Genomic DNA, 22,398 nt, shown 5'->3' with positions numbered 1-22,398 from the left:
CACATGCACCATCTCTTTTTAGGTATCACAGCATTTATCTTAAGGAACTTCAAAAACTCTTAAAAATCATCCTGTAGTAAAAATCTCAATAAGAGTATGTATAACCACTGGGGGCAGGGAGGGAGCAGTTTGGCAAACAAGAAGTGGAACAGTATTCCAAACACTCTCTGCAAAAAGGAGAAGACAGTCTGGAAAGTGCTATGCCCTCTGACATGAGGGATAGACTCAGAAAGTGCATGTACAGTCCATTAAGGGGTTCATAAAACATGATCTGAATTAAAAATGCTTCCAACAAAAAGAAGCATGAACTCATTTTCAAAATAAACATATGAAATAAATTATGACCCTACAAAACTATATGATGCTTCTAAACCCAACTGATCTGCACTTGGAATTGTTCAAACTACTGATACTCAAAATACAGTCTTGTATTCCAGAACACTCCAGTTTTGATACTAAGATCTCACCAAAAACTAAGGGGACAAAAACCTTTTTCCAGAGAAGCTAACAGGAAACTCTAATTAAAAGTCAGGCTGCATAAATTAAGACAATAACACATCACATTAACTTTATTTGAGTGGAATATATCCTTGCACCATGGGATTGGAGCATTTAGTAAAGAACTGAACTAGAAAAGTTAGTAGCTTAGGACCCAAAATAAGAGTCTGATCATGCACTGGAATAGTCTTTAAAACAGAGGTTCTCTCTTGCAAAGAGGACCAAAAAAAAACACCACTAAAAAAAACCTAAACCCCCCCCTAAAACAAAAAAACAAAACAAACAGACAAAAAAAAAAACCCACCAAAAAAACCCCCAGCCTTACCTTTCTCCCTTTCAATTCTCTCTATTCTTTAGTTCAATGAACCAACAATGAACTAAATAAAACCAAAGAGGAAAGTTTATTTTTCCCACTTTAATCTATGAATTTTTAAAAAATGTACATGACAAGAAATTTATCAGCTTATCGGAAACACTAAGTTAAATAAATTCATTTATTAAACTGAAAATTCTTAATCAAATTCTTTAGAGAGGAGGGAAAAGTAGATTTATCAGAACATAGCTTTGCAATAAAGCTTTCTTTAACTCTACATTTTATTCTAATTTTCAAACAAAAGCAACTGAATACAAATCTCACCTAGGAAATTATTCATCATGTAGAAAACAATACTAGAAAAGAGGCTAACAGAAGCAAACATCAAAATTAAAGATGCCAATTAAGTATATGAACAAGTGCATGATATATCCTCTGATTAGCTAGAATGAACAACTTTAATACCAAGCTTGTATTTACTCTATGCAAACCTGTATGCAGAGTTCTCATTCATCAGTTTCCACTGTTTTGAACAGTAGTGCAAGACAAGAAAAATGCAAAACAAGGAACTAATTAAGCAGAACAATCACTAAGAAGTTTAAGAGTTTATTCAAATTTTGAGGCTTCACTTGGTCAATTTAAAACAATGATTAAAACCAAGCAAATAGTTTTTAAACCAGCTGAGTAAAAGGTCAGGTTTCTGTTTATGTCTGTGATATCACCATTCTCCTTTCAGAGCACCACCAGAATCTCCAAATAACCACTTCCAGTATTAGAAGCCCAAGACAATAATTTCACATGGGCAGAAAGCAAAACAATATAATTCCAAGCATATAAATCTCATTACCACTGAATTTTTAAAACATACAACCTCAAGAGAAACAGGAACACACGTAAGCTCAGTAATTTGTTCTAAGACCGAACAAACACAAAATAATCCAAACCAAGATGTGCTGAACCCAGGACACTGGAAGCAGGTTCCAGGCTGTTTAGCATTATCAAACACAGGAAAAACCCTCACATGGGTAGTTTCAAGGTTTTGTTTTCAGAAATATTGCTCACAGCTCTTATGAGAACTCTAAATATCAGTGGCTCAATCCAGCAATGTTTGTCTCAAGATTTTATCTTCGGTTTGTCAAAAGCATCACATCACAGATCCTAAGCATCTTTAAATGACTAAAATGGGTCCAAGAACTAAATACAGAAAGCTCTGTACCACTGCACTAACACAGCCTCATTTCCTCATAGATGTGACTTGTGGCTGGATTTGTTACAATAAAATGCAGACTACGATCAAGGCTTCTTACAGACATATTATCACCTTGTTCTCTTCTCACACTGCAGCCCTTTGATAAAATTGATATCTTTTCTAAAGTAAAAAAACCCCAAACACTAAAGAACAAAACCACTTAGAAACAAAATCACAAGGGATAAATCTCAACTTAGTCCACAGTCTTCTCTCAGAGTCACCCAAGAAGCGGCTGTATTGTACAACACCATTCACATCAACCGTGTCAGACGCCATTTGAAGAGGAGATGAATCATCCAAGAACAGCCAGCTTCTGACTCTACAGAATTCAGGCTGCAGCTGCACAAATTAAATGCACCGCGAGTTGCCAAATGGCCAATAATAACACAAAAGTGACTAAATTACAAAAATTACAGGATGGACTGGGAGAAAAGGAGAAAAATAGGCAGTGGGACTTTTAAAGCTTTAACTCTCTAGAAATCCATTTAGAAACTAGATCCCATGTGCAATCCTATGGCATTGCTGCACAAATATAGATAGGTAGCTCTCTCCAGGCTACCCCACTCCAGGTAGATAAGTCCAGTGCCTGGCCTGACAGACACAGGGAACCCCTCAGCACAGGACTGACTCCCCTTGCAGCAGCTCTGACATATCCCTGACCACAAGATAAAGCCCCTCTCAGTCATTATAAAGACAGAGCCCACAAGACACATGAGCCCTGCCTGACTCACCATTACCAAGGCTGGGAACAGCCTGCCTCGGTTAAAGGGAGCTCTTGTTCCACTCTCAGCAGCACAGCAAACATTGCCACATCACAGAAGACTCTTTCTTGGAGCATAAGTATGCTGAAGCCCTTGCTAGAGCTACACAGTGTTTTGTACGGGTTAGGTAGTGTAGTAGCCCAACCTACTACCAGGAAGATTTATTCCTTTTGGAGAGAGAGATATCTGCAGAGTTTCTGCAGCAAGCACAGAGGGAAACCAGTGTGTTCTGACAGCTACACATTTTGTTCCGAGGTCTTTTTTGCTTCCTGTTTTAAATGGACACCGTCAGGTAACAAAGCCACAGTGTGTCCTAATTTAATTAGAAGCAAAGTTTGCTTACTCTATACTGTTTTTTAATACGGAGTTGCTTGCATCAAAGTTTACCAGCAGTAATGTGAACTGAGCAGAGGTAAAATTTTAAGGAGGGATTGACTTAATGGAGAATGGGGAGGAAGGAGACAAGTACAAACAAACCACCTATTAACTAACCAATTAGGTTAAAATTAGTCATAATGAAAAATCAAACTGTTGTCAGAGCTCCACTCACAGCACCCACAAAACTTGTCTCCTCACAATGTAGGGATTTAGAAACAGAACAGGAAGCAGCAGTCCAACCAGACACTGAAGAATCTTGCTCTCTCTGCCATTTCTCCTGCAACTTGTCAATTGCACAAGCCCTCCCACTGATACAGAACTTCAATGTTTACTTCTTGATACTCACCTTATGTGGAAGTTTACTGAGAAGACAAGCAAGAAATTTTTTCCCTGCTCAACTTCTTCAATCCAAACATAAGGGTGTAAATCCATACTGCCTCTTATTACTCTTAGGTAATAGGAACCTAGTACATGCTGTGGACTTCCAGAGAAAGACTTCAAAGATTTAGTTCAGTGTTGCAGAGGTTAAAAGGTTCTCTAAGGAAGGAAACTTGTTTTTGCTGGATTTCTACAATTGATTTTATCTGTGCAACTCCTCCCACTGTATCCCACATCTTTCTTGTTACGTTTTCATTAATTTCCAACATTAAAAGGGTGTCAACATTAAAAAAATAAGCCTTTTATCTGACTGTTCTTTCTTCCATGACCTTTTTAGCCTAATCCTGAGTGCTTGAGAACCCATGCAGCCATTCTGCATACAGGCATAATTCACCAGAATTACCGACATGAAACTGAGGTAGTTCCAAATTCACACTATGAGGTGATATAAAGTTCTGTTGCTTTAACTAATGCTGGATGAACTGGGATATTCTATTAAATCAACAGCTTTCTCCCATTTCTGAAAATGTGAACAAGAAACTAAGTGGGGAACCTAACTTCTGCCTTGAAATAGATAGGACTGTGGCTTTTCTGGACATTTGCCTAAGTGGCTCCTGCAAAAATTTTACTTCCAGCAACATTCAAGAGCATCTTTAAAGAAGGTTTCAGATTGCATAAACAACCAATAGTTCAACCAAAGGCAGTAATATAGTATGGATCAACATAATTTCTAGAAAGATACCAAATTAAAAAGGGGAATGAGAAAGATCTATGGCATAAAGTATCAACGAATTTTAAGTAATTCACCTCCATATTGTTACTTGCCCTGTAGACACAGCCTGGACATACGTTTTAAAATTAAAATTTAAATCTACACTGCTATTGTCATAGCTACCTGCACGAAGTGCTAACATAAGAGTGGGAGGCTGACGGAACACGGCATAAGGGAACAATCATGGCAGCAGTGAGTGCCCTCTCCAAACTCAGCTAGACAAGCTCCACTCTGCTAGACTTTTTTCTGCCAGTAACTTTGGTAGAATACTGAATACTCTTGATATCTTAGCTAATATGAAAATAATCATCATGCAGGATAAAGACTGTGGAACCATGACAGCACAGAGGCTTCTCTGCAATGGCAGAGACAGGCTTACAGAGGCAACACGGTATTTACATTCCATGCTAAACTGCAGAGGGAAAGAAACCAAAAGAATTGCCTGACACTGAAGTAAACACCTCCAAAATCTTCATGTTTAAGTTAGGTAGTCAACACAACACAAGGGGTCTTAAAACAACAGGGTTATTTCATCAGTTTCCACACACACATTATCATTACACCCACACCTCACCAAGGGTTGTATCTGCTTCCCAATAAGGACAGTACAGACTCCGGAGCGCACCAGGAGTTGCTCTCAAATACACTGCTGAGAATGCACTGGCAATTAGTCACTCCTCTGCACCATGCAAGTGTCAGTGTGAAGTACAAGTAAATTACTCCTGCTCCACAAAACTCACTAATGAAGCAGAGATTTGATCAGTACCATTGGGAACAAAAATCAAAGCAAGCAAAGCAGCACAAACAAGGTTTCAAAAAAACCAGAATGATTCATATTATTATCAGTAATACTAGCAGCCCAGTCAAACAGTATTTTGGGTCGATTTGGTATCACTCTTTTACATACCAGTTGAAGGTATCTGATCATCAGAGTTCTCATTCACCTAATTAGCTGGTGGACATGCTGAAAAGAGTAGAAAGCAGTAGATAGGTAGCAGTACTTGAGAAACATTTATAAAGAAACTGAAAGCAAATGAAGGAGATTATTGATCTTTTTCTCCTCCCAAGTCAAAAACTGACAAGAGTCTTCCTTTCCCCCACTCAAAAAGGAAATGTGATTTCACTGCCCACAGAGGTAGTTTTAATTAGAATCTCTGGAACAGTGCAATGTCTGTAGAGTTACAAGGGGAAGGAGAGATTCCTGCTTGTACATAAGGTCTGATACTGTGTGACATGCATTGCAAAAAATACTACCTGCTTAGAAAGCACATATTCTGTTAGTTCAAAGTTTAAAACTTGGAGACAATGTCATTGTTTAATTCACAGAAATCACTGAAATGTACAAGTATATGAACTCTTTCTAAGAGAAAGCATAGGCTCCAGTTCAGCCAAAGGCTTGATTTAGATTTTCCCAAAATGGACACACAAGCTCAAGCATGTCGCTGACTTACAGCCTAGAGTTATCACAAGAGTTCCAATTTCAAGCTTTTCTTTATAAGCCAGCCAAGTTTAAAAACCACAAACTAAGACTCCATAATGCCTTTTAAGTTTGAAACTACACAGACCATACCATCTAAGATTTTCAACAGCATACATTTTTGCCCTAATCCTGCTCCAACCAAAGCACTTGGAGAAACAGCTTCAACCTAAAACCAGCATACTTCAAATATACACACATGGTCCTTTACCTTTAACAACAAAGGCTTCAGTTACCAAACGCAGCACATACAGAGGTTCATCTTTGGTTGAAAGGTCATCAATCCCTGCTTTTGCATACATGCTGATGGCATCTCTGTAGCATCCCTCCACATAATGAAGCTTTCCTAGGATCAGCATAGCTTCTGTCATATACTTCGGCTGAAATGGAGCAGGGAGAGAAAAAATGTTTACAGGGGGAAATACCAGACAGGAAGACTAAAGTACTCCACAGCAAATTAGGCAGGCTTAGAATGCTTTCCTCTCACAACTACAAGGGCTAAACTCATGAGAGCAGTAGGCAATGAAGGTCAGTCAACCACTTTGGAGCTCAGTTTTTAAATATAGTTTGTAACCCAACTTTTTGGTCTCAGCTGACCTGCTCTATCAATTCACCAGCCACAAAGAGCACATAAATGGCTGGCATTGTCAGAATTACCTACACACAAACTAAGAAAAATCCCTGCTTTTAAACTAGACAGTAAACACCACTTTTTAGACAAGCACTCTCCTCTCCTCTATATATTTAATAAAAGAGTGAGAAAACACCCAAGTTTTCTTTAGTTGTCAAAGAATTTTCACACATAAGTGATAAAACGGAAGAAGGCACATCTGCTGTTTCTAAGATTCGTTTTATTTAAGGATTGAAAACAAATGTAACAGAACTTCAGTAAAACACATTTGTTCAGACCCTTGGGAAAGCATGAAAAGGTTCCTAAGCCTTCATACCCATTTTTTTAATGCATGCAATCAACACAGCAATAGTAGCTAAGTCACCACTAGCAGAGAAACAGTAATAGCAATTCATGCAGCCAAACTAAACACAAGGAACTGGAAGAATTCAGTAGTTCTGACTGTTAATGGGGCTGAACTATAAAGAAACAGGGTTGGACAGACTCCCCTTCCTTACTCCCTCCATTTTATGCTCTAAATAGACTGACCTTGCTCATTGGAAATTAACATGGTGAAAATATAATATACATTTCCAAGCTAACTAAACTAGCCTGGCAATTTCAGGACCAAAAGTAACAAAAGTCTATGAATGTTGTAATTCATTTACATCTAAACAGTTATCCAATTGTGTGTCAAAGGACACCAACGCAGCAGTATGCCATCAAAGGAGAGTATTAAAATCCTCCTGAAGCTCTGCAACTGAGTTGACAAGCAGCTACCAGCCACACATCCAAATCACAAAACAAAATAAAAGCATTACTTGTCTAATAGATACCGAAGGCAGTGCAAGGCTGTAGCCCTCCCAGCACAACCCTAAGTTCCTGACAGCAGCTTGTGGCACATTTTTCTCCAATCAGGGACTAACCAGTTGTGCACAATTCCCTAAGATCTGGAGCAGCAGTAGATCACTCTGCTGCGCTGGCCTGACAGCATTCTTATGTGGCTACACCCCACTACCTAAGAGAAATTCTAAGTACTTATCCTGCTTCTTTCCAATTAAGAAAAAAGAAACAGGATTTTTTTTTTTTTTGTCCTTGTAGCACAAAATTTCTTTGCATATGAAAAAGCAAGTCTCACAACATAAAATCTTGCCTAAGGGAATTACCAGTCTCTTAGTATCACCTACAATACAGCACTGTACATCCATGGACATGAACAGGCAACACCCACACCCTGTATCAGACTAATAATCATATGAAAAAAGTATCCAGTTGGCAGGAATTATGACAATAGAGCCCACTTACTCTTAGTTTCCCTCTGCTTAAGATATTGGTCAGATACTGTTTAGCTTCACTCAGTTTGGGCTCACTCTTCTCTGACAGTGGAATTGAGTCCTTCAGTTTGGCAAAGTTTTCCTTCAAACATTCCTCCAGCAGAGCTTCTGCAAGCAACAAACTCCCATGGTCCTCTGAAAGCACACACCAAACAGTAAGGAACATTGCTTACTGCCATACTGATGATAAACAGAATTACAAAAACAAAACAACACACCTTTGAGACAACTCATATGAGGGGATAAGGAAGAACTCAGACAAAAAAAAAATTCCATTAACTTATATCTAGTGGAAACAGTATGTTTTGTATGGAAAAATGAAACAACACTTTGTTGTAATTTGAATATTTTCCCTCTTTAATCCTTTAATTTTGGCAGCACCATTCCTTCTTACATTGTCACTAATCGTTAGTAATTATAGTTAATAATTTTCCTCACAAAACTCCTTCCAAAAGTGTAAGACCAAACTTTGCAAATACTTCAGTGGATGCTTTTTATTTACAAGCATGAAATGAATGCTTTAGACTGCAGAGAAGAGACAGCAGTAACTGCATCAAAAACTTTAACAATTTTCCTGAAGGTATACAGAAAAAAAATTAAAAGCATAAGTTACACACACTCTACATGTCAGTTACTAAAGACACAAAAGGACTGATCCTCTGCTGTAATTAACATGCCACATAAAACTCTTTCCACATTAAAATCCATCCCTGTTCACAGTTTCACAGAAGAGACACTCAAACACAGGTAGCAGCAATGGATACAGCAGGAAGAATCATGCAATGTGGCAATCATGCTGAAAAAACATGTTTCATCTGCCAAAGTACTCAGCATTCTTACATGACAGGCCCATTTCTGCAGTTCATTCATAACAACAATACCTCCGTCAGCAGACTAGTGGGGCAAGCCAGGTAAGGAAATCTTTGAATACCAAAGAGTCCAGCCCTATATTTCATATATATTCTATGTTTCAAAGTCTGATATTTGAGAATAAGTGAAACACAGTAGTGTACCTATTTCTGTATTTCCAGTCCAGGAGACACCCTATGCCCACTTTCTCCCTATCCACCACATACAGCATATAATAATAAACTTTGTGGTGATTTAGACTTTTTTGTTGTTGTGGCCTAAGTGTTCAGCTACATATCAAATTATAACCATAGCTCTTCCTGCTCACTGCAGGTTGCAAGGTCTGTAGCTAAACAAAGTACAGGTATGTAAAACGAGAAGGGTTCAAGTTGTCCCCCCAAACTTGCATGCAATAATTTCTACACACTAAAGTGTTTTCAGGTAGCCATTAACCTCTTAATCAAACTTAAGGAACTAGGTAAGATCATAGACAACTAAGAAATAAATACACAGAACCTCACAAAGCAAATACTACTGTTAAAAAAATCCCATCCAAACACACAATCATTTCTAGAAGAACAAAACCTGCTGAAGGAAGCTCTGTAGCAATAACAAAGCATTACTCTTGTGTAACTAGCAAGTTATGATGACATAGCATCAAATTAACAACTGATGTTTTTACAGCGATCATACTGTTGTTATATCTCTTAATTACAAGGAAAGAAACTACTATGAACTCTTCAACTACTAATGCCCACAAAGTGCATGGTGATCTCTGCACCTGGGAAAACACAGCTGAAACCTGACTAAAGTTCAAAGGTTGGCCCAATGATTCTCAGCACAGGGTTTGATGTAAATACTTGGAAAGCCTCAAAAATAAACATGCAATAAACTACCAACATCTCCCCCATCATGGTTCCCATTGTGAAGTTTAAGGCACGCCAGAAGTATTCAACGCAAGGGCCATATTCTGGAAACACTCCCCTAAAGAAGGGGGTTAATTCCCAGAAGTAGCTCCTCTGACTTCAGTGGCAGAATCCTTTGTACCACTACCGTGGGTATGATCAGGTCCCGTTCACAACTTACTTGCCGACCTCAGACTGAGTTATGCTGCCTCACTTGTTACAAAAGACTCCATTTAAAAAAAAAAAAAAAGAAAAGAAAAAAAACAGTAAATCAGTGTGTTGTAACGGGAAAAAAAAAAATGCTACTATATTTATTATTTATGAAACCTGTTTCACATGTTACAGCTTTTAAGTAAAGCAGTGCCCCTCGGAAATGGAGAGAGGTAACACAAGGGCACCCACCCAGGAATAGCGCTGAGCAGGGGGCAAGAAGGAAGCAACATGACACGCATCGAGAGGCTTAAGAGACCTTTCCAAACGGGGCCGGTTCGGCCGCAGCCCAAACGGGCTGGGTACATCCAGAACGGGCTCGGAGCCGGGCAGCCGCCACCTGCGCCCCGGCGCTGACCGCGGCGGGGGCGGCATCCCGAAAGCTCGGCAGCCACCCCTCGCTGCCCGGCGGGCTTGGAAGCTATGACACCAAGAGGAAGCGCAGCGCGATCTTCCCGAACGCAGCTTCCTGGGCTCCATCCGCCTCTCACAGGCATCCCTCTGTCCCTCCTGCTGCCGGGCCGGGACGCAGGCACGGGACGGCAGACGACGCCGCGCAAGCCGCAGCTCCCGCCCATGCCACCCCACCGGCGCAGGGCTGCCGAGACCAAGCGGCGACAGGGGGCGAGCAGCTGGCCCCACCGCCACCCCACGCCCAGGCGGGTCAGTACTGGCAGCCGCCACGCCCGCTCCCCGCTGCCGCTTACCTGCGTCCTGCGCGCCCCTCACCGCCTTCGCCTTCCGCGGGGGCCACGGCGGCAGCAGCTGCTGTGCGAGGTGGCGGAGTCGCCCCCAGTACCCCTCCGCCCGGCACCGCTCGATCTCCGCCTCCAGCTTCACGTGCGAGTGTGAGCCCTTCGCCGCCATCTTAGCGCCGAGACGGACCCGCCCCGCCCCAGCCCGTAGGGAGTCCCCGGCGGCGCCTCCCGGGATCTGCCGCCGGGGCCGTGGATCCACCAGGTGCCGAGGGGCGCGGGCGGCCGGCACTCCCTGCCCGAGGGCTGCGGCCAGGGACATGGCATCTGCTGTCGTCGCCACTCCCTGACGCCTCTCGCCTGACGCCCGGGCACGGAGCCGCGTTCCGCACCGGCGGCCGCTGTCCCGGCACCGCGGGTGTGGCCTCTCGCTCCCTGCCTGGGCGAGACAGGCCGGAAATGCTGTTCCCCCACCGCCGCCCTCTGAAGCCACCCCAGGGTGACTCTCTGCATGTTGATCCCCAGGGCCACCGCCCCCTGCAGCAGCAACTTCGACACGAGACACCCAGGCGATGCGTAAGGAACGGGCCAAAAGCTATCCCCAGCTCCCCGGGGCCGAGGTTTGCTCGAGGGTTGTTGACCTCGAGAGGCCAAAGCAGTGGTTGTGTAGGTGTCCAGTATGGAAACAGTGAAATCTGTGGCGTGGGGTGTGAGGGGAAGCACAGAAGACACAGTTTATAAATTGCAGTGGGCACTGGGGAGAGGCTACAGCAATTCCCACTCAAGGAGCAGGGCAGGAACCATGGCAGTCCTTTGTGAATGGGGTGAAAGGGAAGCAACCAGAGCAGGGGCAGCTGGGGACTGCCCTAGGAATGGGACACATGCTAGGCCTCACTGCCACCAGCTCCACCACTGCAGTCCTAGGTTCTGCCTAGGGTATCACCAGTGGGATCCCTCCAATGCATCCTGTGGGAGGGAATTATCTGCATCAAAGGCCAGGATCGTCAAGACCACACAGTGCCCAGAATGGGCCAGGTTGCAAGTGGGTCATCTATCTGGTCCAAGCTCCCCTGCTCAAGCAGCGTCATCCTAGAGCACATGGCACAGGATTGCATCCAGGCAGTTCCTGAATATCCTTATTGATGGAGACTCCACAAAATGTCTCTGGACGATCTGTACCTGTGTTCAGTCACCCACAAAGCAAAGAAGTTCTTGGTCATGTTCAGGTAAAATTTTCTGTGTATCAGTTTCTGCCTATTGTCTCTTCTTTTGCTCAGCACCATTGAGTAGAGCCTGGCTCCATCCTCTTGGCACTTCCCTTGTGTACACTATATATATACACACACACATATATATGTATACACATATATCTATGCTTGTATACATTTATAAGGTGCCCTCTCAGTTCTCTTCTCTAGGCTGAACTCCTCCAGCCTTTCCTGGTAAGAGATGTTCCAGTCCCTTAATCACCTTTGTTACCCTCCACTGAACCCACTCAGGAGCTCCATTTCTCTTTTGTACTGAGGAGACCAGAACTGGACGCACTCCACATGTGGCCACACCAGGGCTGAGTAGAGGAGCAGGATCACCTCCCTCAACCTGCTGGCAATGCTCTTCCTAATGCAGCACAGGACAGCCTTAGCCACGGGACACTGCTGGCTCATGGATAGCTCGTCACCTACCGGGGCCCGCAGCCCCCCACGTACACCTGAATGCGCGCGCCCAGCCGCACGGCGTGATGGGCGTGGCCTCGCCGCACCTGCGCCGCCGCAAGGGCTCCACGTGGAGCTCCGGGAGCGGTGACGTTACCCGCGAGGCGGGGCGGGGCCGAGCGGAGTGGCCAATGGGCGGTGGAGCGGGCGGGGCAGCGCCGGGTCAGGGGTGATTCCGGGAATGGTGTCCAGCTCGCGTCTAGCCCGGAGCCCGTGGCACAGCGGAGACACGGCCGAGGGTATGTAATCTGCCGGCGGTGCCGGCGGCGGGGCCTCTCCGCCCGCCCCGACAGCCGGTGCTGGAGCGGGGATGCTTGGGCCTGGACGGGGGGCAGTGGGCCCAGCTCCATCCCGCTGCATTGGCGCTTCCTCAGGGATCCCTAAGCCGGGTTTGGGAGCCTGGCTGATGGCCAGCGACATGCCGATGGAACCGGGGATAGCTTCAGCTGGGGCTGGGAGAAGAACGGGAGCGTAAGCCGCCAGCCCGCGCTTTGGCTGCTCTCGGCAGCGCGCTTGGCCCCTCTGAAGCTCTCTACTGTGTCACCTGCCCGTGAATTGCGTACACGTGTGGCTGCATGACGTCTTCACGGCTGTGCGGCCCTTAGGCAATTCAGTCTTAATAGAGCCACTAATTAGATGGAGCCGCTTAGATGCCGTAAGCGAACTTTGCTCCCTTAGCTGTGGGGTAAGGTTTGCCTGAGGCAGAGGGCATGCTTGCTTTTTTATCTGGAAAGTATATGAAAACCCAAGCAGGGCTAAGGTGTGTGCATCAAAAAAAGACATTATCTGGAAATTACTGGGACTCATAAAAACTCTTAATTTGAGTTCTCTTATTCTTTGCTTGCCAAGAGTTTCCATTGCATCGAGTTCTTCTATTCTGAAATTTAATGGGGCTGTTTCTAAGCAGTGTCTAAATTTGCTGAAAGTAGATTGCATTTTTCATCTGGTTTTTTTTGGGGGGGAGGGGGGTATTTTCCTTTTTGTAGGAGATTGCAATGGCCCAAAGGATGTTCAGAACACGTTTGCTATTCTGCTTTGCTATGGCTGCATTCTTCATATCTGCCCTAGCTGAGGAACATGTAGGAGAGAGTCAACATTCAAATATTCGCCTTGATAAGAATTTGGTACAAGATAAAGAGTATGTGTTCCATGTTCTAAAAATGTAAACTTTACTTCTTAATGATTTTTTTTATCTCTAAACTGTTACGCAAGTTGCAGTTAAGCCTAGGGCACCCTGTTTTCTCAGAATGTTGTATGATTAGCTAAAGCCAGATATGAGACATGCTTGCTTGATAAACTTGTAGAGATATGAGATCTAGAAGGGTGTCTCTGGAGACCCTTCTACTTATGCTTTAAAAAATTTCTTACAGAAATCATGCTTACCCACATCAGCATACTTTAGACAAAGTCATACTCCTAACAGGTAGAGTTAATTTTCTCATTTGCTTCTTTATAAATGTAGAACAGTTCTAGCAGCAAATAAAACTCCCTAGAACACTTAATGATTGACTGGGAAAGAGCTTCCTCCAGTTCCTGTGCTTTGGAAGACAGCCAAAAAGAGACTTTGGGCTCTGCTTCAGTTGTTTTGATAGCCTTCTAAGTAGGCCAGAAGAAATAGAAATAGCTGTCTAAGGTCTTAGAGGCCTCTACAGTCCCTCTAACAAACAACCTTTGTGCCCCCTTTATCTTGGTATCAAACTGTAGCTTTTAGTTGTCCAGGGTGCTTTTAGATGTAAAATATTTGATCAAGGACTAAATTTGCTGTAAACAGAGCATTAAATATTAACTGATGGAAATGTTGTGGGTTTTGTTTTTCTTAGACACATCATGGAACACTTGGAAGGTGTTATCGAGAAACCAGAATCTGAGATGTCTCCACAAGAGTTGCAGCTCCATTACTTCAAAATGCATGATTATGATGGCAATAATTTGCTAGATGGGTTAGAACTTGCTACTGCTATCTCACATGTCCACAAAGAGGTTGGTGTAGTTTTGCAAGGGCAGATGTGCTTGGAAACAGTTCTGACTCTAAAAGCAGCACAACAGTTGCAACACATCTTCAGTGCAGTTACAGTTTTGCCTGAAAATAAGACTGTTTTTCTCCTGATAGTTCTGGTTGAATTTATAAATGTACATTATCACAGTTTTTCATGTCACATTGCAGTTTTTAGGAAGTTTCCAGTTTAGTTTTAACTCTAGAATCAGGAACGGCTGCAGTGTGAAAATAATTTTACAGAGGGCTTACTTTGGCAGGTAGGGATGAGGAGAAAGGGAAATCATCCAAAGTGGAGCATGAGAATTTGTAGAAATATCATGTGATATGACACTGTTTTCAACTTCAGACTGTTACTGCTGTGTATACACAAACTATAAAAAAAGTCTTGCAGAAAATTTGTATGAGATGAGCCTGTTATGGTTTGCCTCTTCCTAAACTCAATTTTTCTTTCCAGTCATTAGGAACACAATACAAACACATTATCTCATATTGATCTTTTGGAAGATATAATTCAGAATAGCACAACTTCCTGCTAATAACCTGTGGCAAAAAATACAGGGCCAAGAGCAGAATAAATGGCTGTTTCATGTGCAAAGGCACCCCTTTGTGTTCCCACAGGGGGTGTTAGTAAGAATTTTACTGACTTTAAGCTACAATGCTGAATTTTTTCAGTTCTGTGTTACTGCAAGGTGTTTCTGTAGTGTATATAAACTACAGTGTCTATACTACATCAAGACTCTAATTAAGAATATATTTATTAGATGGTTGTCCATCATTATACATTGTGGTATTCAGCTTTTGGAAATTCTGACCAAGAATGTTGATTGCAGAATGTTTTTAAATCCAATGAACTTTGACTTCAAAACTTCCACCTGATGAAATTTGTTTATATTGTTATAAATTATTACATAAAACTTAGTGCCAAATTAGGTGCCAAATGTGAACAGCTGAGTAAAAAATTAGTTGTCAGTGATCTCTCACATGTGCCAGTAGATGGGGAAGACTGCTGAACTGTTCACTTTGTTTTTGTAGGAAGGTGGTGAGCATACCCAAGCAATGAAGGAAGAAGAGCTGATTAGTCTAATAGATGATGTCTTGAGAGATGATGACAAGAACAGTGATGGATACATTGACTATGCAGAATTTGCAAAATCACTGGAATAAGGGTTTGTTTCTCCTCCTAACCACGTGAAAATGTGAACCAGTATAATGTGATTCATTACTGTCTCATATCAACCTCTGTGCTGTGAGAAGGAGAGGTGTACAGTTCCCACTGAATTTATTTGAAAGTTGTATGTGTCAAGAGTTTTGCTTATTTGGAGTGAGAGCCATGTTTGACTAAACATAACTATGCATTTGAATCATGAAGCATGGAAGTGTCAATAGTACTCACACAGGATACAGCAGGCAAACTCCTAAGTAGCTCTGTATGAATACTAAATAGAATCATTAGCATCTAAATTTCAGGTTTGCAGTCATTGGGTTTTATGGTTCTTATTTGCTTACATCTTCTGTTTTAAACTATACCTAGAAACCAAGACATTATTACTGCATATAGTTGTATTCCAAGGGTAAATGCCTTTACCTTCCCTCTAATTTACAAGGAAATCTGCAGATAAGTACAGGTGCTTGAAACAGCAGTTGTAGAGGGAAAGCATTTGAGTGTGGGTTATGTTTGAGTTCCACATGACACCATGTGGACTTAAAGTCTTTGAATAAATTGTGTATTTTAAAATACATGTGCTTCCTAGCATACCCTTACATATAAATATATATACATATGTTTTTCAATTTTTTGTCCTCTACAAATTTACTTTTTATACCTTCATTCACTGGGTTTTTTTAAATCTACCTTTCATGTTTTCTTAAGAAAATGGAAGTATTTTTATTACATTTATATGTTGTGTTAATGCTGTATAGCATTTGCTAGAGTAGCTTCTGCTATCTCATTTTGAATTATAGAATGGCCTCAGTTGGAAGGGACCTTACAGATCATTCCGTTCCAACATCCCTGCCATAGTCAGGGACACTTTTTTACTAGTCCAGGTTGCTCAGGTGCTCCCTCTCCAGGGTTAGGGCATCTACAACTTCTCTGGGCAGCCTGTTCTACTGCATTCCCACACACACAGTAAAGAATTTCTTCCTAACATCTAATCTAAACCTAGCCTCTGTCACTACATACTCTTTATAAGAGTTCCATTCCATCTTTTTTGTATCCGTTCAGATACTGGATGGCTGCAATTAAGTCATCCCAAAGCCTTCTATTTTCCAGGCTGAGCAATCCCAATTCTCTCAGTCTTTCTTCACAGGAAAGGTGCTCCATCCCTTTAATCGTTTTGGTGGCCTGCTCTGGACTCCCTCCAGCTGGTCCGTATCCTTCCTGTACTGGGTCCCCAGAGCTGGATGCAGGGTTCCAGGTGGTGTCTCAGCAGAGCAGAGGGGCAGAATCCCCTCCTGGGCCCTGCTGCCGACGCTGCTTTGGATGCAGCCCATGATAAGTTTGGCTTTCTGAGCTGTGAGTGCACATGGCTGGCTCATGTCCAGCCTTTTGTGCACCAGCACCTACAAGTCCTTCTCCTCAGTGCTGCTCTTGATCCCTTCATCCTCCAGCCTGTGTTGATACCAGGGTTGCTCCATCCAGATGCAGCAATTTGCACTTCATCTTGTTAAACCTCATAAGAATTCCTGTAGGGCCCACTTCTTGAGCTTGTCCAGGTCCTTCTGGATAGCATCCTATCCTTTAGGAGTGTTTTGAAGGTCACATTAACAGTAAACCAGTTTAATATTAAAGCCTTTGTTCAATTTGGGTTTTCCAGTATTAGCCAACAGGAGTGAGCAAGTATTGCTGCCTTATTAAGGTTTAAGTTCATATTCCTTGACACTTAAATTATGGTATTACTTTCAGGAAGTATTTCATAATCTAACAGTTTTAAGCTACTTGAATGTTTTCAAATTATAATGGCTCTAGAAATGTTTTCACTGTCTTGACTCAATATTCAATAAGTCAAGCAGTTTAAGGCTATTAGAGCAGTGATGTATTGCTGTGTTATTGATATTTGGTGACTGAAACATAACTGAAATCTTAAATTGCATTCAATGATTATTCATTAATGAAGAATCTAAATGTTAGCCTACTTCTGTAAAATGTATAAAGAGCTATTTTCTATACAAAATTATTCTTATACAAGAGAAACACATTTGTAAAAGAAATTATTTCTTCTCCTTAAATGTTTGTGCAATGAAGCCTGATTGCTGGATATTTTTTTCTTGTGCTAATTACTTATTTTGAAACCTTTGCGGCCAGGTTTGCACTGGTTGTACAATAAAATTAAGCTGGGGTTTTTGCATGCTAATAGCATATGCAAGGCTGGAAGTGATAGTAAAAAATGTGCTTCATGTACTGATGTGTTTTTAAGCCCGTCTCTCTTACAGTCATTTTAAAAGGAAAAACACTTTCAGTTACAGGTTTGGTTTTTTTTGTTTGTTTGTTTTTTAATCTCTTCTGAGATTAAAAATGACTGAATGATCTGGAGATGAATTGGAAAAAAGTGTAGGAAATGCTAGTGGCTAAGAGGGCAGAAGAGGTTAAGCTGCTCAGCTTTGAGCACTTAAAGCAGGTTGCCTGTAGCCCTGTCAACTCTTATATGCTTAACTGCTTTTGTGGTTTAACCCCAGCTGGCAGCAAGGGACTACAGAGCCGCTCACCCCCCGCCCCCCCCCGGTAAGATGGCAGAGAGAATCAGAAGGGCAAAAGTGAGAAAACTTGGGGGTTGAAATGAAGATAGTTTAATAGCTAAAGCAAAAGCCCTGAGTGCAAGCAAAACAAAATAGGTAATTCTTTCACCCCTGCCCATGGGCAGGTGCATGTCAGGAGAGCAAGGCTCCATCATACATAACGATTGCTTGAGAAGACATGCCATCACTCCAGATAGATGCCCCCTCTCTCCCTTCATCTGCCTTGGCTTTATATGCTGACCATGACACTATATGCTCAGGAATATCCCTTTGGTCATTTGGGGTCAGCTATACTGGCTCTGTCCTCTCTCAACTCCTTGTGCACCTCTCCCTGGTGTGGTGGGATGAGAGGCAGAAAAAAAGATTCTATGTGTAAGCTCTGCTCAGCAATAATGAAAAATCCCTGTGTTACCAACTATTTTCAGCACAAATCCAAAACACAGTTTCATAGTAGCCACTGTGAAGAAAATTATCTCCTTGCCAGCCGAAATTAGCACAATACTTAAGGCTCTGAATTTTGGGTTTATTTGAGATGAAAGGGCATGACTCCTACACACGGTTTTCTCATCACATGCAACCACTTCTAAGTCCATTTATATATTTCTGTTGTATTTGTGTGCATATTTATTAACTGCTATTGTATGTGGCAAAAGACATGCACTATAGAAGCTTCATATTGGAAATCATGATGAATGCTGGTAATATGAACATTATTTGCCAGATATTTTAAATTTGTTTTAACAGTTCAGAAGTATAACTAGGAAAAAATATTTACCGAAAAGGGAAAACAAAATTGGCAGCTTTGAAGAAGAAAATAAAATTTCTGCTTTCTTAGAAAGAACAGTTCAAGAAAAGTTACCAAAGCTGAAGTCTGCATCATCATGTCTTTACTCAGCCTTCTAAAATAAATACACATATGTAATTAAGTACAATTAAAGGTAAGTGTTTTAAGAGCTGTCTAGGGAGCTTTCTCAGTTATTAAGTAGAAAAGTGGAAAATTGCTGAAAGTGATGGTGAATCAGACTTCATTTTTTTCAAATATAACTAATTTGTGTGCTTGTTGTAGCTCAGATGATAACCCTAAATGTACTGTCATAGGCCACATATAAATAAAGTATTTTCTTTTTCATATATATAAAATACAGAAAATACGGCCTTTACAACAGCAGTACTTATCTATAAAGCAGTTCTAGATTCCATAGAACAGTACGATCTCCATTTCACAGATAAATAACAACAGAAGGGCTGTTTGTTTTACTGAAGATCAATCATATCCCTGGCAGAAACAGAAGATAAAGAGAATGCTGTTACTTGTTGTGGTGGTTTAAAGCTGTAGCTAAAAATCACCAGAAAACTTACTCATCATTTGCTGTGAGATATGGATTAGGAGAAGGGCAAAACAGGCTCAAAACTTAAAAGGGATAAAAAAAAGTTTATTAACAGAACTACAAGAATAAGAAATCAGAATAAAACCTCCAGAAACCCTTCCTCCCCACCACCAACCTTTCCCTTGTCCAACTGACAACAGAGACAAAACCTGGTGGTTAAAACAGTACTAACTATACATTAGTCTTTTCATCAGTCTTTGGAGAGAAAGGAGTTCTCTCTTGTCATTGCATGGAGTGTTCTCCACAAGAAAACAGTTTTCTCATGGCTTTTCATTGCCGTGATAGCAGCCATCTGGAAAAAAAACTCTCTGACAATCATGCCCACCTCCCATTTCACACCACCCTGAGGTGTGTTCATGGATTGTCAACTCAAGGGAATATTATTTTAAAGATGAGTTATTGAAAGGCAAAGGTTCTCTTCAACTGTCTCTGCGATCATCTCTGGGAACAGAGGTTTTCCCCTTTTCTCCCTGGGGGCCAAGGGTCTTCATCAACCCTCACTTCTCTCTCTCTGTTCCAGCATCTCATGGGATCACAACTACCATCTACTCAGCTTCATCAATGGATACCTTTGCTCAGATCTACATTTTGAAATACTTCATTCACCCCAAAATACTCTTTCATGAATTAAAGGAGTTTTTCAGAACATTACTGTCTATCTCCATGGCCTTACCAAAACAGTATTTCATCTTATTAAAGCATCTCTTCATTTTCTTTCCATCTGAGGCTAGACTCCTTCTATTACTGGCTTTGATGGTTTATATTGCCTCTTTACATGTTGATTACTCTCGCTTTCTTCTCTCTGGAAAGGAATTAAATCTGCAGGTCTTATCTGGGTAGTAAAAGGGTTAAAATCTGGCTCAAGCCACGGCAGATATTCATGGTGTCGGATTTCAGTTCAGCAGTGCAGGAAGGCAGTGGTTTTCAGCTGCTTTTCGGCTTGGAGCCGTCTGTGCAGGCCATGGGGCGGGCATATCGGCAAGATGTCAGCAGCCATGGTCCAGCCCAGCCTAGGGTCAGCCCCCCCCGGGAAAGGCTTCAACCACCTTGCTGGAATAGGACCTGCAAGGCTTCCCGGGGGGGCCGCAGCAGAGCCTGGCCCTGGCCTGGAGCCGGGGAAATCCTGCAGGCTCCATCCTCTGCCCAGGAGTCGTGGGAGGCTGAGCCCAGTCCCCGCCGGGCCACACGGGCCTGGGCAGGGGGAGGGAGGAATGGGGGCTAGCCAGAGTTCTGTTACCTTGCAAAGCCGGAAACAAAGAGAGCCTGAAGCTCCTGGGCTTGGGGTTAAAAGGTGGTATTCACAAGGTTGATCTCACTTTTCAATGGTCAACAATACTGTTAGTTCTCAGAACTGGCCAGCTATTGGCCAGGTCTCAGGCAGAGAAGAAACTCCCAGCAGCCTGTCTCAGAGCCCTCACTTCCCTGGGTGTTCCTCACTTTTTTTCTAAATGCCAAGCTATCATACTTGTGATCTTTACGCCTTCCTAGTCCATGATCTCAAGGGATGAAGATTAGCATTCCCCATTGACTTGGGAGAACACATCTAGCCTTGCATTACTGTCTACTATGCGCTGTGTTTAAAATATTTGAATTATCTGCTTTTACCACAAAATATTGCGGAATACAGCAACTAAAGGAGATACCTCAGCTTGTTCTTCAAGCACTCCTAAACTGAGTGGAATTTTTAGCAATAAATCTAGAACAAAGTCTGTACAGAAAAGAGAAAGATCTTAACAGATTGACCAGTGCCTGTCAGTCTTCTGTTAATGACATGACTGACTGTCTAGAAGCCCCCATCAAGAGTTTGGCCTGCACATTCACACAGGCTTTACGACTTTTTTGTGTTTCTTCATTAATCACTTATGACATCAAAATGGTTTAGATTTATTAGGGAATGGTTACAGACTCACAAATTCCTGTTTTGTCTAAAGGTTTTTTTAATCCTGTTATTCACAGGTGAAAGGGATAATGTCATAATCGACAGAGCCACTAGATAGCGTATGGACACTGCACATCAGTTCCCTGCAGTATGGAACAGTGATTCAACAACCTGCATTACCCTAAACCACCAACAGGACTCTGACTACAGGAACGGCTTGCTCCTCTTATACCACCACATTGACAGCATGATGTTTGCATTTTTATTAGTTTATAGCTGTCATAAAAGCTGACTACAGATGGTACTGGTTACTGGTAATTAATTTTCATTATTTAGGGAATCCAAGTTTACGTGAAGTGATAGTAAAGGAACTCTCATTGTAATTTTGTCAATAAAAATAATTATGTAATAGGAAGCCTTTCTAACATAAGTATCAAGGTTGGTCTGACTCCTTGACCTGTGAGAGGGGCCATGATGTATCTACAATAGTCTCAACCAGTGTTAAAGAATATTGGAAGGTTTTAGTAGTCTTAACTACTAAAGTCTTAACTACTTTTTTTTTTTTTTTTTAAAGTCTTAACTACTTTTGCATTAGATATAAGAGCTTCTGTCACTGTTCTTACAAGGCAGAGGTCCAGTATGGTCTGATCAGCCATTTCTGCTTAAGGTGAAGTTTATTGCCTTTTTTCCTCCTCTCCCCCATTCCATGTAAGCTTCACTGTCTGTCCATTGCAACATGGAATCCCTGCATAATGGTCAAAACTTTTATTAAACTAGGTAGGGCAAGCATCCTTGCATACCTTAGTCTGGAGTATTTATTATCACAAATAATTTGTGTTCTAAACACTTTCTTAGCATAGATCCTCTGTCCACATTAATCTGAGATGCATTACAAGGGAAGTTATTAATATCTTATAGAAAGTTTCTCTGAACTTACATTTTTCTTCCCGTTCTATCTGATAAATTCTGAAGAGCAGCTTAAATCTTAAGGCCTAATACACACTGTAATTGTCGCAACCTTTCTCAGCTGCACTGCAGCTTTGCACATAGGTAGAGGGCAGTGTAACATACAACTCAAAGTCTGCTGCCAGATAGGACATTTTACAAGAAATCAGCACTTCAGCGAACATAGTGTCATCTGCCATCTGATCCAAGTGACCGACAGCACTGGATTTCAAGAAGGCAGATGTCAATAAACTCAGAGAATGGGTAGAGAAGATCTAATAAGAGGCAAATCTAAAGGAAAAACAGATTATGGA

At 42.0% G+C, this 22,398-nt stretch overlaps 2 protein-coding genes across 9 annotated transcripts in view; one reads left to right on the top strand and one right to left on the bottom strand.

Moving 5' to 3' along the window:
* TTC7A (tetratricopeptide repeat domain 7A) overlaps positions 1 to 11,000 on the bottom strand; it is a 203,094-nt gene extending 192,094 nt beyond the window's left edge. The window contains exons 1-3 of one of the 4 annotated variants that reach the window (XR_009277214.1): positions 10,442 to 11,000; positions 7,742 to 7,905; positions 6,038 to 6,206 (exon numbers count right to left, since the gene is read on the bottom strand). Coding sequence is in view for 3 of the 4 variants with exons in the window: in XM_058835342.1 (XP_058691325.1) it covers positions 6,038 to 6,206; positions 7,742 to 7,905; positions 10,442 to 10,751 (643 nt within the window). In the remaining variant the exon portion in view is untranslated. The remainder of the gene's footprint in view (positions 1 to 6,037; positions 6,207 to 7,741; positions 7,906 to 10,441) is intronic. The other 3 variants (XM_058835342.1, XM_058835341.1, XM_058835343.1) reach the window with 3 other exon arrangements.
* Positions 11,001 to 12,239: 1,239 nt separating this feature from the next.
* Positions 12,240 to 21,467, top strand: MCFD2 (multiple coagulation factor deficiency 2, ER cargo receptor complex subunit). Of its 5 annotated transcripts, none has more exons than XM_058835367.1 (5): positions 12,240 to 12,380; positions 13,128 to 13,279; positions 13,962 to 14,121; positions 15,170 to 15,303; positions 21,217 to 21,467. In XM_058835367.1, exons 2-4 carry the CDS (start codon positions 13,137 to 13,139, stop codon positions 15,299 to 15,301), a joined length of 435 nt encoding a protein of 144 aa, XP_058691350.1. In that variant the 5' UTR covers positions 12,240 to 12,380; positions 13,128 to 13,136; the 3' UTR covers positions 15,302 to 15,303; positions 21,217 to 21,467. The 5 variants fall into 5 exon arrangements, with proteins under 5 accessions (XP_058691350.1, XP_058691353.1, XP_058691349.1 ...); XM_058835370.1 differs by lacking the exon at positions 21,217 to 21,467 and adding an exon at positions 19,781 to 19,978; XM_058835366.1 differs by lacking the exon at positions 21,217 to 21,467 and having other exon boundaries at positions 15,170 to 15,874.
* The last annotated feature ends 931 nt before the right edge of the window (positions 21,468 to 22,398 follow it).

Source organism: Poecile atricapillus, chromosome 3, assembly GCF_030490865.1.
Source record: "Poecile atricapillus isolate bPoeAtr1 chromosome 3, bPoeAtr1.hap1, whole genome shotgun sequence".
NCBI lineage: Eukaryota > Metazoa > Chordata > Aves > Passeriformes > Paridae > Poecile > Poecile atricapillus.
Note: the sequence above shows the minus strand (reverse complement) of the source record. Positions and strands in the feature narration are given on the sequence as shown.

Excerpts from the sequence above, each read along its gene's own strand:
- MCFD2 (XM_058835367.1), top strand. The coding sequence starts at position 13,137 with ATGGCCCAAAGGATGTTCAGAACACGTTTGCTATTCTGCTTTGCTATG. Across the intron at positions 13,280-13,961 it reads AATTTGGTACAAGATAAAGA|ACACATCATGGAACACTTGG; the intron begins GTATGTGTTCCA and ends TGTTTTTCTTAG. Across the intron at positions 14,122-15,169 it reads TCTCACATGTCCACAAAGAG|GAAGGTGGTGAGCATACCCA; the intron begins GTTGGTGTAGTT and ends TTGTTTTTGTAG.